This window comes from Bufo gargarizans, chromosome 5 (assembly GCF_014858855.1).
Source record: "Bufo gargarizans isolate SCDJY-AF-19 chromosome 5, ASM1485885v1, whole genome shotgun sequence".
Lineage (NCBI taxonomy): Eukaryota > Metazoa > Chordata > Amphibia > Anura > Bufonidae > Bufo > Bufo gargarizans.
The window spans coordinates 230,844,879-230,864,436 of NC_058084.1; the positions used below are offsets into that span (position 1 = coordinate 230,844,879).

At 45.7% G+C, this 19,558-nt stretch overlaps 2 protein-coding genes across 3 annotated transcripts in view; one reads left to right on the forward strand and one right to left on the reverse strand.

Moving 5' to 3' along the window:
• Window positions 1-9,519, reverse strand: part of CCT5 (chaperonin containing TCP1 subunit 5) — a 161,989-nt gene extending 152,470 nt beyond the window's left edge. The window contains exons 1-2 of the mRNA XM_044295129.1: window positions 9,332-9,519; window positions 5,322-5,382 (exon numbers count right to left, since the gene is read on the reverse strand). Coding sequence (XP_044151064.1) covers window positions 5,322-5,382; window positions 9,332-9,436 — 166 coding nt within the window. The 5' untranslated portion in view covers window positions 9,437-9,519. The remainder of the gene's footprint in view (window positions 1-5,321; window positions 5,383-9,331) is intronic.
• Window positions 9,520-9,626: 107 nt separating this feature from the next.
• ATPSCKMT (ATP synthase c subunit lysine N-methyltransferase) overlaps window positions 9,627-19,558 on the forward strand; it is a 163,327-nt gene continuing 153,395 nt past the window's right edge. For both annotated transcript variants that reach the window (XM_044295130.1, XM_044295131.1), the window contains exon 1: window positions 9,627-10,050. The gene's annotated coding sequence lies outside the window, so the exon portion shown is untranslated. The remainder of the gene's footprint in view (window positions 10,051-19,558) is intronic.

The following is a 19,558-nucleotide window of genomic DNA, read 5'->3' on the forward strand; positions in this document are numbered from 1 at the left end:
GTCTGGGATCCAAATGTCTAAAAATGCCCTCCTAAAAGGAATTTGGGCACCTTTGCGCATCTAGGCTGCAAAAAAGTGTGACACATCTGGTATCGCCGTACTCAGGAGAAGTTGGGGAATGTGTTTTGGGGGGTGTCATTTTACATATACCCATGCTGGGTGAGAAAAATATCTTGGTCAAATGCCAACTTTGTATAAAAAAAAAAAAATTGGAAAAGTTGTCTTTTGCCAAGATATTTCTCTCACCCAGCATGGGTATATGTAAAATGACACCCCAAAACACATTCCCCAACTTCTCCTGAGTACGGCCTTACCAGATGTGTGACACTTTTGCAGCCAAGGTGGGCAAAGGGGCACCTTTCGGATTTCGCAGGCCATTTTTTACACATTTTAATTGCAAAGTACTTCTCACACATTTGGGCCCCTAAATTGCTAGGGCAGTATAACTACCCCACAAGTGACCCCATTTTGGAAAGAAGACACCCCAAGGTATTCCGTGAGGGGCATGGCGAGTTCCTAGAATTTTTTGTCGCAAGTTAGTGGAATTTCTTACAAAGTAGAGACTTAGTAAGAAAATTTTTTTTTTTTTTTTATAAAAATCATCATTTTCCGCTAACTTGTGACAAAAAATAAAAAGTTCTATGAACTCACTATGTCCATCAGCGAATACCTTAGGGTGTATACTTTCCGAAATTGGGTCATTTGTGGTGTTTTTATACTGTCTTGGCATTGTAGAACCGCAGGAAACATGACAGGTGCTCAGAAAGTCCGAGCTGCTTCAAAAAGCGGAAATTCAAATTTTTGTACCATAGTTGTAAACGCTATAACTTTTACCCAAACCATTTTTTTTTTTTTGCCCAAACATTTTTTTTTATATTAAAGACATGTAGAACAATAAATTTAGCGAAAAATTTATATATGGATGTCTTTTTGCAAAATTTTACAGCTGAAAGTGAAAAGTAATTTTTTTTGCAAAAAAATTGTTAAATTTTGATTAATAACAAAAAGTAAAAATGTCAGCAGCAATGAAATACCACCAAATGAAAGCTCTATTAGTGAGAAGAAAAGGAGGTAAAATTCATTTGGGTGGTAAGTTGCATGACCGAGCGATAAACGGTGAAAGTAGTGTAGTGCAGAAGTGTAAAAAGTGGCCTGTTCATGAAGGGGGTTTTAGCTAGCGGGGTTGAAGTGGTTAAAATGTATTTTCACAAATGCCAAAAGCAGCTAGCAAAATGGGGGAGCTGGAGGCTATGGTACTAGAAGAACACAGATGTAGTTGGTGTGTCTGCGGGGGACCTGTGGAGGGGCGCGCTGCTCTGCGGGGGACCTGTGGAGGGGCGCGCTGCTCTGCGGGGGACCTGTGGAGGGGCGCGCTGCTCTGCGGGGGACCTGTGGAGGGGCGCGCTGCTCTGCGGGGGACCTGTGGAGGGGCGCGCTGCTCTGCGGGGGACCTGTGGAGGGGCGCGCTGCTCTGCGGGGGACCTGTGGAGGGGCGCGCTGCTCTGCGGGGGACCTGTGGAGGGGCGCGCTGCTCTGCGGGGGACCTGTGGAGGGGCGCGCTGCTCTGCGGGATGTGTGCTATGACACATACGTCCATGAGGGGGGGCCAGCATAAGACACACATATAGCATCTTATGCTGGTCCCCTTCATGGCCCTAAACTGCGCACATTACTGGTTTTGTGACTGTAAAGTATTTTACTACTGCAACTTGTACAAAAAAAGAGCAAAGGATTTTTACAAGGTAAAAAATCTCATTTTATTCAATATAAATCACATGATCATTACAGGTATTGCTCAAATGGGACAGGACATGGAGACTGAGCCACAAGGGGCTATACAATGTGGAGAATCACAATGGGGGATAATGTGACCATACCCAGCAGAGAACAACAATTTACCAGAGGCCGTGAGCAAAAGTGTAGTTGCGGGTGCGAATGCTAATCCCCTAGTATAAAACAACTACAGGTTGAAGCAGTGGGGGAGTCGTGTTACCATTCTACAGCAGCAACATGGGTAGGTAACTTGGTAGCTGGATCAGGGTGGGACGAGAGGTTTGCAGTTCATTGTTATATGCCATCTTTATTAGTAGTACTGCACCGTCCATTGACACCTCACAGCATCCCCGGACAGAGGTCGTGAGCAATAGTCAAGTAGTTTTTTTATACTAGGGGATTAGCATTCGCACCCGCAACTACACTTTTGCTCACGGCCTCTGGTAAATTATTGTTCTCTGCTGGGTATGGTCACATTATCCCCCATTGTGATTCTCCACATTGTATAGCCCCTTGTGGCTCAGTCTCCATGTCCTGTCCCATTTGAGCAATACCTGTAATGATCATGTGATTTATATTGAATAAAATGAGATTTTTTTACCTTGTAAAAATCCTTGCTCTTTTTTTGTACAAGTTGCAGTAGGTTGGGGAGTGAGGTACTGTTTTGGGGTTATTGTAGGCTCTAAGTATTTTACTACTGTCTGAAACAAGCTCTCCCCTATTGATAAAATGGCCAGCCTCTGTACTCACTTTCACTATGAATGCACAGTAGCGAGAGATCCCGCTTTTTAGGGGCCCTAATGCGTGAGAAGTAGTTTGAAATCAAAATGTGTAAAAAATGTCCTGTGAAAGCCTAAAGGTGCTCTTTGGAATGTGGGCCCCTTTGCCCACCTTGGCTGCAAAAAAGTGTCACACATGTGGTATCTCCGTACTCAGGAGAAGTTGGGCAATGTGTTTTGGGGTGTCATTTTACATATACCCATGCTGGGTGAGATGTCTTTTGCCGAGATATTTATCTCGCCCAGCATAGGTATATGTAAAAAGACACCCCAAAACACATTGCCCAACTTCTCCTGAGTACGGCGATACCAGATGTGTGACACTTTTTTGCAGCCTACATGCGCAAAGGGGCCCAAATTCCTTTTAGGAGGGCATTTTTAGACATTTGGATTCCAGACTTCTTCTCACGCTTTAGGGCCCCTCTAAAATGCCAGGGCAGTATAAATACCCCAGTGATCCCATTTTGGAAAGAAGACACCCCAAGGTATTCAATGAGGGGCATGGCGAGTTCATAGAAGATTTTTTTTTTGGGCACAAGTTAGCGGAAATTGTGCGAGGGGAAAAAAACAAACAAAAAAAAAAACAAAGTCTCCCTTTCGGCTAACTTGGGACAAAAAGTTCAATCTTTCATGGACTCAATATGCACCTCAGCGAATATCTTGGGGTGTCTTCTTTCCGAAATGGGGTCACATGTGGGGTATTTATACTGCCCTGGCATTTTAGGGGCCCTAAAGCGTGAGAAGTAGTCTGGAATATAAATGTCCAAAACATTTTACGCATTTGGATTCCGTTAGTGGTATGATGAGTTCATGTGAGATTTTATTTTTTGATACAAGTTAGTGGAATATGAGACTTTGTAAGAAAGAAAAAAAAATATATATATATAAATTTCCGCTAACTTGTGCCAAAAAAATAATGTCTAAATGGAGCCTTACGGGGGGGGGGGTGATCAGGGAGTCTATATGGAGTGACCACCCCCATGTCATTGATCACCCCCTGTAAGGCTCCATTCAGACGTCCGTATGTGTTTTGCGGATCCGATCCATGGATCCGTAAAACACACACGGACATCTGAATGGAGCCTAACAGGGGGGTGATCAATGACAGGGGGGTGATCAGGGAGTCTATAAGGGGTGATCAGGGGGTTTGCATATGAAAAAATCATTGCCCTAGGCAATGGTTCATACCATAAAGCTATGAAAAAGTGGCAACTGTGGACAGCCTCACCTTACTGTAAAACAGGGTGATGTCAAGATGTGGGGGATGGTGCACGTGGTAATTGTGCATGCTGGGCTCTGATACAGTCACATATGCCTGCGCTGGGACTGTTTACTTTTATTATTATCTACCTTAAGTACCTAGAAGAAATGTACATTTTGATTACAAGAGAGGGAGGTGGATTTTATTTTATTTCTGTTATCTACCAGATATGTAAGGCTTTGATAGGATTACAGCTTGTGATATTATATCGAATGTGGGCTCCGGATGGAGATGACGACCTTCGAATCCAGTGGGGTTAATTTTGACAAGTTTATGTCAATGTACTGTTATTATGTTTGAAGTGACCGGGGGGTGTAGTGCTTAGTGCTACTTCACAGAGCTGCCTGTGTCCTCTGGTGGTCGATCCAAGCAAAAGGGACCACCAGAGGACCAGGTATATTAGACGCTGTTATCTAAACAGTGTCTAATATACCTGTTAGAGGTTTAAAAAAATAAAAATCACATCTACAGCCTGCCAGCGAACGATCGCCGCTGGCAGGCTGTAGATCAGCTCGCTTACCTGCAGTTCCTGTGTGCGTTCACAGGAAATCTCGCGCCTCGCGAGATGACGCGTATATGCGTCACTGTGCCTGGGACAGCTGCTTCCCGACCGCGATCCTGCGTTAGGCGGTCCGGAGGCGGTTAAAGGGGTATTATCATGTTAATGATTTAACAGTGATCATTTTTCTAAATATATTTTATGAACAAATCCCAACCCCTTAGAAAAAAATAAACCTATACTTACCTGACTGTTGTCTTCCGTCTCCCCTGCGCGTGCGCAGACGACTTTTCTTTTCCCGGCCGGGCGCTGTACTGAACGCGCACGCCGAGTGCGCGCATGCGCCCTGGTGACTTCTTCCTGGCAAGTATACTATACTGGCCAGGAAGAAGTCACCAGGGCGCATGCGCGGACTCAGCGTGCGCGTTTAGTACAGCGCGCGGCCCAGCCGGGAGAAGACATAAATGATGATGGAGCCCGCCCCCTGCCGAGTGCCGAAACCAGGAAGTGGACGGCGTGCTGGGACCAGGTAAGTATCAAATAGCTTGTTGAGAAAACCCCTTTAAGTGCCAAGTGGCATTTTGACAACGTACCAGGTATGGGTATTTGTACACATAAAAACTGTCCTGGCTATAAAATGTGCAAAATGTCCAAGCACCCTTGACAGCAAAAGGGTTAAAGAAGACTTCCCGCAATACAAACTTATCTCATATCCACAGAATAAGGCATAAAAATTTGATTGGTGGAAGTCCAACTGCTGGTACCCCCACCAATCACAAGAACAGGGATCAACACAAATGGAAAAGCAGGTCGAGCAAGTGTGCTATTCGCTCCCCAGCAATCTCAAAGTGAATGGCAACATGCACATTTGTGTTAATAGGACCCCTGCTCTCATAATCAGGGGTCCCAACATTTAGAAACCCCTTGAATTCGTTTTCATGGTCACCTAAAATCTCTACAGTATTGTTAGTTTTAGCATATGACAGGAGAAGCAAAACTATTTTCTTACCATTCGGTCCTAATGAAGTCCTAAGAGTGTTTGCGACAGCTTTAGCAGCCATAATGTGAGACTGAAACATAAAAGGAAATCATTTAACACGCAATTAGGACAGATATGACATCCTTTAAAAACATGGCATGTGCAGATATGATCAAGCTAGCAAATCATAACCTCTGCATGCTCACATGGCATTTAGGGCACAGTTACACTAGGTCAGTGATGGCGAACCTTTTAAAGGCCGGGTGCCCAAACTGCAACCCAAAACCCACTTCTTTATTGCAAAGTACCAACAAAGCAATTTAACCTGAATACTACAGTCCAATAGAGTATATCCTCTATGTACTTTATGATTTAGCTATAATAGCCTGCCTACATTCAGTGCGCTGCCTGTGCTGTTCATAGTGCGCCTGCGCTGATGAATGGCAGGAAGTTTAAGGCATATTGTACACCATAGACTTTTTCCAGAGTGCGGTGCCCACAGAGAGGGCTCTGAGTGCCGCCTCGGGCACCCGTGCCATAGGTTCACCATCACTGCACTAGGTGAACAACGTGTTATGGCCAGGATAGCAGAGTAGTGGTGATCCCATGGAAATGAATGGGTTCACTGCATAAAAAATAAATAAAAAATATTCAAGCAAACTGCAGATTGATATAATTTTGTGGGAAAATAAGCAAAATGATTTTTTTTTTATTTATTTTTTTATGGGAGTGTCTGGTTTCTTTTTCTGGTGGGGCATGCCTGAAATAAAACAAAAAGACATTATTTCTGTATTTACCTAGCAGGTCCAGCTCAGGTTATCCCAACTGGGCACTATTGACCAGACTGCAGCGGTGATGACGTTGACCACTGCAGCAAATTACCAGCCTCAGTAGACGTGACATCACTGCTGTGGCATGGTTGACAGAGCCCAGCTGGAAAAACCAGTACTGCATTTCAGATTCTGTTAAGTCAGTAATAGTCTCTCCCCCCCCCCCCCAGAACCAGGCATGCCCCAGGATCTGGCCAGTTTTTTCCCCTGAAACTGAACAACCGCAATGCTCTTTGAGTTCAGCTGTAAAAAGGGGTCATCTTATTAGTGACTAACTGCTAACTCTGAATAAGAGCTCATGCACACGAACGCATGTATTTTGCAGTCTGCAAAAAACACATCTGCAAAAAACTACAGATGACATCCACGTGCATTCTGTATGTTGAGGAACGGAACAGCTGGCCCCTAATAGAACAGTACTATCCTTGTCCATAATGCAGACAATAGGACGTTCAATTTTTTGGGGTGGAACGGACATGGAATGCACACAGTAACTTCCATTTGTTTTGCGGATCCATTGAAATGAATGGTTTAGCATTTTCGCATACGATCCACACACAAAAATAAGGGGAAACTGAACCAAGGGGCAGAGGGTCTAGTTAGGTTATGTGCATTTTTTGAAGATCACACAATGAACCATTCTTTTCTATGAAATGCGTAATTTATGGCAAACCCATGTGGCCATTCCGCAAATTATAGATCATGTCCTACGGACAAGGATAGCTCTTAAAAAAAAATAAAAAAAAAAAAAAAAGGGGTAAGAAAAATGCAGCGGTCATATGGAAGGTATCTGTATTTTGCAGATCCATCGTTTGTGGACTAAAAAAACCAAAAGCAAACGTAGTCAACTGCACAAGGCCTTATGAGGATAGACAAAGAATTTGTGGCCAGGCCCTCCCTTGCTGATTTCATTAACAGGACCAGATAATGGCAAAGAAAGCAAGAGAATGGCTGGCCACAGGAGGCAGTGAAGCTCCGGTGAAACGAGAGCAATAGTGAGGCCCTTATTGCACCAAATGAGTAATTTGCATAATAGGAAAAAGTTTAACTCGGGAATGAAGCTCAGATTAACAAAACAAAAACAGCACATTAATCAGGAGAACCACAGCTATGTTTCTATGCAAACAGTTTGATAGTAAAGTTGCTTGGCATGGGGCTGATGGCGCTGGCTGGGGGGACATGATGATGGTGGCAATGGCATAGGGTTGGGCGATATCAAAAATATTCCCACAATAACGATATTAAGACATGTATTGTGATAATGATATATATCACAATAAAAAACCATTTAAAAGAAAAATAAAATAAAAAACACTTTGGGCCACAAGGAGTCATTACACTGTATGGGGCCAGCCACAAAGACACGTTATACTGACATATGGTGGCCCCCAATAAAACTATGTTTTGTGGCCACCATACAGTAATGTCTTCTTGTTGGTCTTAATGCCTGATATTTCAGTGTGCAGTAGTCCGGTGCAGCTTGCAGGCAGGCAGGAAGGAGTAGGCCAGAGAAAGGGCCGCAGTAGAAGACACCCATGGTCACCGCCATAGACAGACATCTCACCTTTATTCACTTGTGTTAGGGCCGGCTGTAAAATATATATGAAGGTCTTTCTCCAATTGCAGGCGAAGTTATGAACTCTGTGGGGATGATACTATGTCTCAGAGTAACTTGAGACTTTCCTGCACTGCTCAGCGGCCTTATTCATCATCTGATTCAGACGTCGGTAGGCAGAGACTTCTTTATAGGAGCGAGGAAGATCCGGGGGCGGCCGCTAAAGGCAGTAATTTTACTGGTGGTATGCAAACATTCAGGGCCAGGCAGCCGCGGACACAGATTTTGAAGCGGTCAGCGCACATGACCGCTTATATGACATCACAAAATACTGCGGTTATTAGGTAACAGCAATATCGCCGTTTCCCAGTACCGCGGTATATCGCCAAGACCGGTATATCGCCCAACCCTACAATGGGATGTGGTTGATGGCGCTGGCTGGGGGACATGGATGATGATGGCCATGTAATTTTAATACATACAGAAGAAAATAATTTATAGCGATATATCGTTATATCACACATGCTTCAAATTATATCGCAATATAGATTTTAGGCCATATCGCCCACATAAAACGGACCCCTTTATGTAGCTTTTGAAAAAGTGATTACCTACAACCCACTAGGGGACCTTTGGCCCTTTCCAAGGCTTTACCTAAACATCTTTCACTGGGGGATATGCCCCCATTGTCTGATAGGTGCAGGTCCCACCTCTGGGACCCGCACCTACAACGAGAACGGAGCCGGGGAGAGTTGTGGCTGGAGGACCCCGGGTTTCCCAGGGTCCGACCACCACCAGGCGCAGCTCCCCACCTCTCCCATTGAAGTGAATGGGAGCGCACCGCACATGCGCGGCCAACGTTCCCATTCATTTCTATGGGGCCGACGGAAACAGCCGAACCAGCGCTCGGCTATTTTCGGCGGCTCCATAGAAATGAACGGAGGGCGGCTGCGCATGCGCAGTGCACCCTCCTCCACTTTCTCTGCTCCGTTCTCCTTATAGGTGCGGGTCCCAGCGCTGGGACCCGCACCTATCAGACAATGGGGGCATATCCTTGCGATATACCCCCATTGTCTAAGATGGGATAGCGCCTTTGATAAAAGTATTTTTTCAGACTTTTCCAGCATTGTACAGAAAAGACACAGACACCTTAATCATGCTACAAGCTGCAATAAGGTACGGCTGGCGGTTTAATATGCATTTTCTAGGTGACAGGTTCCCTTTAAAACTAGCACTCACAGATTAAAGGGGTTGTGCCAACTAGGACCCCCACCCATCCTGACAACAGGGGTCCGCTTCCTCCAACCTGTCCAGCATGCACCCTGCTGCTCCATTCATTCTTTACAGCAGTCAGACCCCCAGTTACCCCCTATCCACATGATAGCAAATTTAGCACAAGCCCTTTAATTTAGTATTTGATTAACCGCTAACTGCAGAAAGCGACTGCAGAGGAGCAGAACACAAGTACATTGCACTAGTGTTACAGACTCCAGAAGACATGGACGTGGGTCTATGACCACAGATTAGCCGCAGTAGATGATTAACACCATTCCTACCCCACCGGCACCCGAGGTAACACATGTCACAGGCCCGTAAGTGGCAGCAGGCTCTCAACACACCTACCACACACAGGGAAGCCAGCATCTAATCCCTACCTTAAGAGCATCCAATCCGGACAGACGAGATTTGCGATCTTGATCTTTGATGATAATAAATGGACGTCCATATTCATCAAAGGCGAGGGTGCCTAGAGCAGACATGGCGGCAATGCTGAGCAACCGACTGAAAGGACCCAATACCGCTCAACTGCCTTCCTAACACAACCAGGGAAAGAATGCGCATGTGCAATAACGACAAGCGTGCGCTTTACGGCAGATTCTGGAAACGTCTACCCTAGAACATGCTGTTGGGGTGGGGATGTAGAGGAGGGTCAGGCTCACCATGTGCTCGCCCTCTGTCTCACTCTCCGCCTCTTCCTCAGGTCCTAAATTCAAATCCCATGCGACCTTGTGTGGCGTCACAGGGCCACGTGACATTGAAAGCCTCGATCCCCAAACTCACCATACGACCATCATTAGGGATAGTTACAGTTTCTATATTATATTACTAAGCTTTTTTACCACAGCTCATGGGATATAGCAATTACCCTGCGACTGCACTTGACTGTGACATCACAAGGTCCCTGCGACGCATGGTGTTACTACCGGTAGTACAGTCCCCAATAACACCAATTGACCTAATAGACCACACACAAATCTAAAAAAAAAATACACTGTGCTTTCCCCCACAAACCCGTCTCAGCGTCACGTGTTCCCACCACCCAAAACCTAAACCTCCGGGAGATCATACACCCTGGCTTTCAGAGCTGGTAAAGGTCAGTGACCATGTTATTTTTATATTGGCGATTCTTTCATATGTTCACAGCTTTTAGTTATACCATACCGTTCACATTGCTGGAGTTAAAGGGGTTTTCTGAGACTTTTATGCTGATGACCTATTCTCTAGGTAGGTCATCAGTATCTGATCTGTGGGGGTCTGACACCAGGGGCGGGTTGGGAACTAAAAGTGGGCCCATGTTATAGGTAGGTCCAAACTGACAGAAGGTGGGGCAGCATAATTTGGCAGGGCCAGCAATACCCTAGTGCAGAGCAATATACTGCCCCAGCTGACGCAAACACTAAAGCACTAAATACAAACTGCTTTAGAGTATTCAACTGTATAGCTGTTCTAGCTAGGTGCGTAGGAGAGAATCAGATCATAATGTACTTGGCTGGCGGCCTTGAGGAGGGCTTGGTGGCCCTGTTAGGGATTGGCCCACCAGGAACCTTCCCTGTAGGGTCTATGGCCAATCTGCTGCTGCCTTGGACCCCCGCCAATTGAGAAGGCATCGGCGCTGGCAGTAGTACAACAGGCTTCTCTCAGATCACGAAGCATTGTGCAGTGTATTGGCTGTGCCTGGTAACACAGTTAAATGGTGTGTCTATGCCTGTGAGAAGGTTGCTGCACTACTTCAAGCGCCAGTGCCTTCTCAAACAACTGATTGGAAGGGGTTCCAGGTGTTGGACCCCCATTGATCTGATACTGATGTCCTATCTAGGATATAGGTTAGGCTACTTTCGCACTTGCGTTTGGTGCGGATCCGTCTTGTATCTGCACAGACGGATCCGCACCAATAATGCAAACGCTTGTATCCATTCATAACAGATCCATTTGCATTATTCATTAAAAAAAAGTCTAAGTCAAAACGGATCCGTTTTGACTTACACTGAAAGTCAATGGGAGGCGGATCCGTTTTTAATTGCACCATATTGTCAGTAAAAACGGGTCCATCCCCATTGACTTACATTGTAAGTCAGGAAGGACGGATCTGTTTGGCTCCGCATCGTCAGGCGGACATCAAAACGCTGCAAGCAGCGTTTTCGTGTCCGCCTCCAGAGCGTAATCGAGGCTGAACGGAGGCAAACTGATGCATCCTGAACGGATCCTTATCCATTCAGAATGCATTGGGGTTAAACTGATCCGTTTTGGGCCGCTTGTGAGAGCCCTGAAACGGATCTAACAAGCGGACCCAGAAACGCCAGTGTGAAAGTAGCCTTAGCTGTATTCATTCCTAGTGTTGAGCGAACTTGTGTTTTAAGTTCAGGTTCGAGTTATCGAAGTATCCGGTTATGGATTCCGCTACCACGGACCATAACGGAATTTAGAATCCATAACGGGATACTTCGATAACCTGAACTCGAATTTAAAACACAAGTTCACTCAACACTATTCATTCCTATTACTCTCACTACCTGAGCTAAAACTGTAACTTAGAATGTGTCCCCCAATGACTCCAAGTATCGAGGACTCGATCTTTTCATACCTCTGTTTATGACATCATTAGTAAGCCAATGATCATCACTATATCTTAGCCGTTCTCCCTTTGTCTATTGTTTTCCCCTATTGGTTGATCCTTAGGCTACTTTCACACTAGCGTTCGGGCGGATCCGTTCAATAATGCAGACGGAGGCTCCGTTCAGAACGGGTCCGTCTGCATTATTTTTAGCATAGAACAGTTAAGTGTGAAAATAGCCTAGTACGGATCCGTCCAGACTTTCAATGTAAAGTCAATGGGGGACGGATCCGCCTGAAGATTGAGCCACATTGTGGCATCTTCAAACGGATCCGTCCCCATTGACTTACATTGAAAGTCTGGACGGATCCGCACGCCTCCGCACGGCCAGGCGGACACCCGAACGCTGCAAGCAGCGTTCAGCTGTCCGCCTGTCCGTGCGGAGGCGAGCGGAGCGGAGGCTGAACGCCGCCAGACTGATGCAGTCTGAGCGGATCCGCTCCATTCAGACTGCATCAGGGCTGGACGGCTGCGTTCGGGTCCGCTCGTGAGCTCCTTCAAACGGAGCTCACGAGCGGACACCCGAACGCTAGTGTGAAAGGAGCCTAAAGCCCAGGCAGAAGAAAAACTAGCTCAGTCTATGAAAAAAGGGGATAAGACATTCTTCAGATATATAAATGAAAAAAGGAAATTAAAACAAGGAATAACTAAATTAAAAATAAAGGACGGAAGGTATGTAGAAGAGAATAAAGGGCTAGCCGACTGCCTTAATGAATACTTCTGTTCAGTTTTTACAAAAGAAGGAGAAGGACCTCCACTAGAAAGGATGACTATTAAATCGTTTGATGCATGTGTCTTTACAGAGGAAGATGTTCTAAGTTTGCGGTCTAAAGTGAAGACAAATAAGTCACAGGGGCCTGATGAGATACACCCAAAATTATTAAAAGAGCTTAGTGGTGAGCTGGCAAAACCGTTAACAGATTTATTTAACCAATCATTAGTAACAGGAGTCGTCCCGGAAGATTGGAAATTGGCAAATGTCGTGCCCATTCACAAGAAAGGTAGTAAGGAGGAATCGAGCAACTATAGACCAGTGAGTCTGACATCAATAGTAGGCAAATTAATGGAAACCCTATTAAAGGATAGGATTGTGGAACATCTAAAATCCCATGGATTGCAAGATGAAAAACAGCATGGGTTTACTTCAGGGAGATCATGTCAAACAAATCTTATAGATTTTTTTGACTGAGTAAATAAAATAATAGACGGTGGAGGTGCAGTAGACATCGCATATCTAGATTTTAGTAAGGCTTTTGACACTGTCCCACATAGAAGACTTATCAATAAACTGCAGTCATTGAGCATGGACTCCCATATTGTTGAGTGGATTAGGCAGTGGCTGAGTGACAGACAACAGAGGGTTGTAGTCAATGGAGAACATTCAAAACAAGGTCATGTTACCAGTGGGATTCCACAGGGATCTGTACTGGGACCAATTTTGTTTAATATCTTCATAAGTGATATTGCAAAAGGCCTCGATGGTAAGGTTTGTCTTTTTGCTGATGACACAAAGATATGTAACAGGGTTGATGTTCCTGGAGGGAAACGCCAAATGGAAAAGGATTTAGGAAAACTAGAAGAATGGTCAGAACTCTGGCAACTGAAATTTAATGTGGATAAGTGCAAGATAATGCACCTGGGGCGTAAAAACCCAAGGGCAGAATATAGAATATTTGACACAGTCCTGACCTCAGTATCTGAGGAAAGGGATTTAGGAGTAATTATTTCAGAAGACTTAAAGGTGGGAAGACAATGTAATAAAGCAGCACGAAATGCCAGCAGAATGCTTGGATGTATAGGGAGAGGTATAAGCAGTAGAAAGAGTGAAGTGCTTATGCCGCTGTACAGATCACTGGTGAGACCTCACTTGGAGTATTGTGCGCAGTACTGGAGGCCATATCTCCAGAAGGATATAGATACTCTAGAGAGAGTTCAGAAAAGAGCTACTAAACTGGTCCATGGATTGCAGGATAAAACTTACCAGGAAAGGTTAAAAGACCTTAATATGTATAGCTTGGAAGAAAGAAGAGACCGAGGGGATATGATAGAAACTTTTAAATACATAAAGGGAATCAACTCGGTAAAGGAGGAGAGCATATTTAAAAGAAGAAAAACTACCACAAGAGGACACAGTTTTAAATTAGAGGGGCAAAGGTTTAAAAGTAATATAAGAAAGTATTACTTTACTGAGAGAGTAGTGGATGCATGAAATAGCCTCCTGCAGAAGTGATAGCGGCAAATACAGTGAAGGAGTTTAAGCATGCATGGGATAGGCATAAGGCTATCCTTCATATAAGATAGGGCCAGGGACTATTCATAGGATTCAGATATATTGGGCAGACTAGATGGGCCAAATGGTTCTTATCTGCCGACACATTCTATGTTTCTATTCCACTGAGCCAGAACAAGAGAGCTTTTATTCAAGTTACATTCACTTAAATAGCAGACATGACATCACAAAAGGGATATTCCTTAAGAAAATACTATTGGCTCATTAACTTGAAGGAAGTTATTCTAGCAACTTCAACTCTGGGTTCATAGGTAGATATGAAAATAGCAACCTAATTCCCCCTCCCTTAGTGCCCTTAAGACAAAGGAATGCACATGAGGCTCACATATCTGGTTTGCTGCCATCTAGTGGACGAAAATGTGTACTGTACAGAATGTTTGCTTTATATAGTGAGAAATAAAACCTATCTTTCACATACTGCAGTGACTAGCAGTGTATTACACAGTGTAGTATACTGATAGTTAGGGTTGTCACTATACCAAAATGATCGATTGATTCCATTTCGATACCATAAGAAGTATTGCGATAATCGATACCATTCGATACCACGCGGAAAACCCCCCCACAAAAAAACGCGTGCATTCTGCATTTTATGAAACAGCCTATAATAGAAAAGTTCTATCCTATTTTTTGGGGGGACAAGGTGACAAACAAATGGCGAATCGTGCAGGTAAACATTTTTTTCTGTTACGATGTTCACCGCATTGGAGAAATTTTTTCAATATTTTAATAGTTCGCACTTTTTCAGGCGATACGTAATATATTTTTTTATTGTTTATATATTTTATATGTAAAATTGGGAAAGGGGGCAATTTAAACTTTTAGTATTTTGGTGTTTGTTTGTTTTTTTACTTTTTATTTTTTTTACTTTTTACTTACTAATTATTAGCCCTCTTAGGGGTTAGATCCTGGGATCTTTTAATCCCTTGTCCTATTCACCCTAATAGAGCTCTATTAGGGTGAATAGGACTTCAGACTGTCCCTGCTGCCCTGTGCTTTGTGCACACAGCAGCAGGGAGTTTACCATGGCAGCCTGGGCTTCAGTAGCGTCCTGGCTACCATGGTAACCGATCAAAGCCCTGCGATTACACTGCTGGGGCTTCCATCAGAACTGCCACTGCACCACCAATGAAGAGGAGGGGAGCGGACCCTGTGGGCACTGCGACACCAATGATTATAATAGTTATAATACTGGGGGGGGGGCACGGAGGCAATTAACCCCTCAGGTGCGGCACCTGAGGGGTTAATTTCCTGGGGATCACAGCTCCCTGTCATAGAGGGCGGGTGCCGGGTATGTGATACCGCCGCCGACACCCACTGCCTACACTTAAATTAATGTGTTAATTATATTCATTGGTGGCGCAGTGAACACAGTCCCTCCCCTCCTCCGCAGTACTAAACTCCTGTTAGTGGCAGCGGCACAGGAGGGAGGGACTGCCTCCTTCTCCGCTGTGCTGCTTAGGAGAACATGGCATGCACTGAGACCAGCGGCTGCCATGTTCTCTAACTGCCTAGTATCTGTTAAATAGTAAGACCCGGTATCGTATCGATCCGGGTCTAAAAGTATCGATTGGGTATTGAAACTTCGATACTGTCACGGCTGAGGATGGGGAAAATCCTCAGCCGTGCGATGCCAGAAGATGTTAACTGCTGTTCGGCCAGGACAGAAAGAATTCGGGAGCAGGTCACCTCCTAATACATCCCTACTCCGTCCCTAACTCCTAGCTGCATGGGCCGACCTTGAAGGTAGGAGGGCCCATGCTTAGGAACCTTCGGATCCCTACTCACCCCCCGACCGGTCCCTGAACTAGGAATAGGGTAAGACGACCTGTTCCTTCTGGATGCGGAGGATCTCACTGGCCAAATTGCAAGGAATGGGGAACAAATACAGGCCTATGGATATGGCAGGTGCTGCACTAGTTCCAGCCACCTGCCACAGCCTTGCTGACTGGATCCGTGTGCAGGTAAGCTGAAGTCCACAACAATACAAATAGAACTCAGCACACACACATCCACACACAAGAACCCAGATCCATAGCTGCACAGAATAATAAAGGAAAACATAAACTAAACATCACACAAACTTAAACTTTAAAATTATGACCACAAGGGTGGCCCCCACTGGCAGGTGATATAACACAGGAGGCTACTCCAGCTAGCCATGGCTGAAGTACCCCTCAGACTGGAGATAGCCATGAGGCTTTATAGGCCCAAGTAGTCACACCCACACAGACACACCCAGTGTTCACACACACAGAAGGGAATTAACCCTTTCAACACCAGGAAGTGTAGTGAGACCAAATAAAGGGAAATACACACAAATACTCACTGCAGCTGTTACCGTTGACAAGGGCATGTGTGGCAAACGTGTCCTGGGAGCCGGCCAAAAGGCAGAGACACTACCACCACTTGTACTAAGACCAAACGTTGCCACGGGCAGCTACAGTGAAGGGAGAATGTCACAGTGCACACCAAACATTCAGAGTGCATACATACACACACACAACTCAGGTGTAACCGCATGCACTTGACAGTAAGCTACCTAGCACCAGCTCCGGCTGCTATACTACCAAGTACAATCACATGTTGCCAGCGGCAACCACAAGTGAGGCAACAAACTAGCGGCCCTCACCTGTGGCTGAAGAACAAGACCCAAACCGCAGGCAACAGCATGCGGACACAGGAGTCATGACCATGGCCGTGACAGATACCCAGTGCAACTCTACTGATAGTTTGCCTATGAGACCCAGCCTCATAGGCCTTCTATAGCTGCCGGGCCCCAAGGCCTTTTAAAGGGTTTCTACCACCACATTTTGACCGAATTAGCTTTCAGACACTAGCGATCTGCTAGTGTCTGATCTCCATAACCATGCAATTTTCAGACCTTTGTGTGGAGCCGTTTCATTAAAAAACTAACTTTTATTCCTATGCAAATGAGCCTCTAGGTGCTATGGGGTCGTCTTTTCAGCACCTAGAGGCTCGGTCTACTCACACTGTATGCCGCCCCGCTCGTCAGTCAAGCCCGCCCATCTCGTCTTGAATGCCTGCCTCCATCTCAGCCATCGGACGAATTCTCGCGCCTGCGCCGTTCACTTCTGTCTTCGGCACAGGCGCAGTGAGTGAAGGCCGCTCTCCTGATGCCGGCTTCCTCACTGTGACGAAGTCGGCGCAGGCGCAGTGAGGAATCCGGCACCAGAAGCGCATCATTCACTCACTGTGCCGAAGACAGAAGTGAACGGCGCAGGCGCGAGAATTCGTCCGATGGCTGAGATGGAGGTAGGCATTCAAGACGAGATGGGCGGGCATGACTGACGAGCGAGGCGGCATACAGTGTGAGTAGACCGAGCCTCTAGGTGCTGAAAAGACGCCCGCATAGCACCTAGAGGCTCATTTGCATAGGAATAAAAGTTAGTTTTTTAACCGCTACAGGACCGCCGTACGCAGGATTGCGTCCTGCCGGCGGCCCTGCTCTTCTGGGTGGACGCATATACGCATCCTCCCGCGATACCCGAGATTTCCTGTGAACGCGCACAGGCGCGCGCGCTCACAGGAACGGAAGGTAAGAGAGTAGATCTCCAGCCTGCCAGCGGCTATCGTTCGCTGGCAGGCTGGAGATCTGATTTTTTTTAACTCCTAACAGGTATATTAGACGCTGTTTTGATAACAGCGTCTAATATACCTGCTACCTGGTCCTCTGGTGGTCCCTTTTGTTAGGATCGACCACCAGAGGACACAGGTAGCTCAGTAAAGTCGCACCAAACACTACACTACACTACACCCCCCCCCCCCCGTCACTTATTAACCCCTTATGAACCCCTGATCACCCCATATAAACTCCCTGATCACCCCCCTGTCATTGATCACCCCCCTGTCAGGCTCCGTTAAGACGTCCGTATGATTTTTACGGATACATGGATCGGATCCGCAAAACACATACGGACGTCTGAATGGAGCCTTACAGGAGGGTGATCACCCATATAGATTCCCTGATCACCCCCTGTCATTGATCGCCCCCTGTAAGGCTTCATTCAGACGTCCGTATGATTTTTATGGATCCATGGATCGGATCCGCAAAACACATGCGGACATCTGAATGGAGCCTTACAGGGGGGTGATCACCCATATACACTTCCTGATCACCCCCTGTCATTGATCACCCCCCTGTCATTGATCACCCCCCTGTAAGGCTCCATTCAGACATCCGCATGTGTTTTGCGGATCCGATCCATGGATCCTTAAAAATCATTCGGACGTCTGAATGGAGCCTTACAGGGGGGTGATCAATGACAGGGGGGTGATCACCCATATACACTCCCTGATCACCCCCCTGTCATTGATCACCCCCCTGTAAGGCTCCATTCAGACTTCCGTATGATTTTTACGGATCCATGGATACATGGATCGGATCCGCAAAACACATGCGGACGTCTGAATGGAGCCTTACAGGGGGGTGATCAATGACAGAGGGGTGATCACCCATATACACTCCGTGATCACCCCCTGTCAGTGATCACCCCCCTGTAAGGCTCCATTCAGACGTCCGCATGTGTTTTGCGGATCTGATCCATGGATCCGTAAAAATCATACGGACGTCTGAATGGAGCCTTACAGGGGGGTGATCAATGACAGGGGGGTGATCAACCATATACACTCCCTGATCACCCCCTGTCATTGATCACCCCCCTGTAAGGCTCCATTCAGACGTCCGCATGTGTTTTGCGGATCCGATCCATGTATCCATGGATCCGATCCATGGATCCGTAAAAATCATACGGACGTCTGAATGGAGCCTTACCAAGGGGGTGATCAGGGAGTGTATATGGGTGATCACCCCCCTTTCATTGATCACCCCCCTGTAAGGCTCCATTCAGACATTTTTTTTGGCCCAAGTTAGCGGAAATATATATATTTTTTTGTTTGTTTTTTCTTACTAAGTCTCATATTCCACTAACTTGTGTCAAAAAATAAAATCTCACATGAACTCACCATACCCCTCACGGAATCCAAATGCCGTTTAGACATTTATATTCCAGACTTCTTCTCACGCTTTAGGGCCCCTAAAAATCCAGGGCAGTATAAATACCCCACATGTGACCCCATTTCGGAAAGAAGACACCCCAAGGTATTCCGTGAGGGGCATATTGAGTCCATGAAAGATTGAAATTTTTGTCCTAAGTTAGCGGAAAGTGAGACTTTGTGAGAAAAAAACAAAAAAAAATCAATTTCCGCTAACTTATGCAAAACAAAAAAAATTTCTATGAACTCGCCAGGCCCCTCATTGAATACCTTGGGGTGTCTTCTTTCCAAAGTGGGGTCACATGTGGGGTATTTATACTGCCCTGGCTTTTTAGGGGCCCGAAAGTGTGAGAAGAAGTCTGGGATCCAAATGTCTAAAAATGCCCTCCTAAAAGGAATTTGGGCACCTTTGCGCATCTAGGCTGCAAAAAAGTGTCACACATCTGGTATCGACGTACTCAGGAGAAGTTGGGGAATGTGTTTTGGGGTGTCATTTTACATATACCCATGCTGGGTGAGAAAAATATCTTGGTCAAATGCCAACTTTGTATAAAAAAATGGGAAAAGTTGTCTTTTGCCAAGATATTTCTCTCAACCAGCATGGGTATATGTAAAATGACACCCCAAAACACATTCCCCAACTTCTCCTGAGTACGGCAATACCAGATGAGTGACACTTTTTTG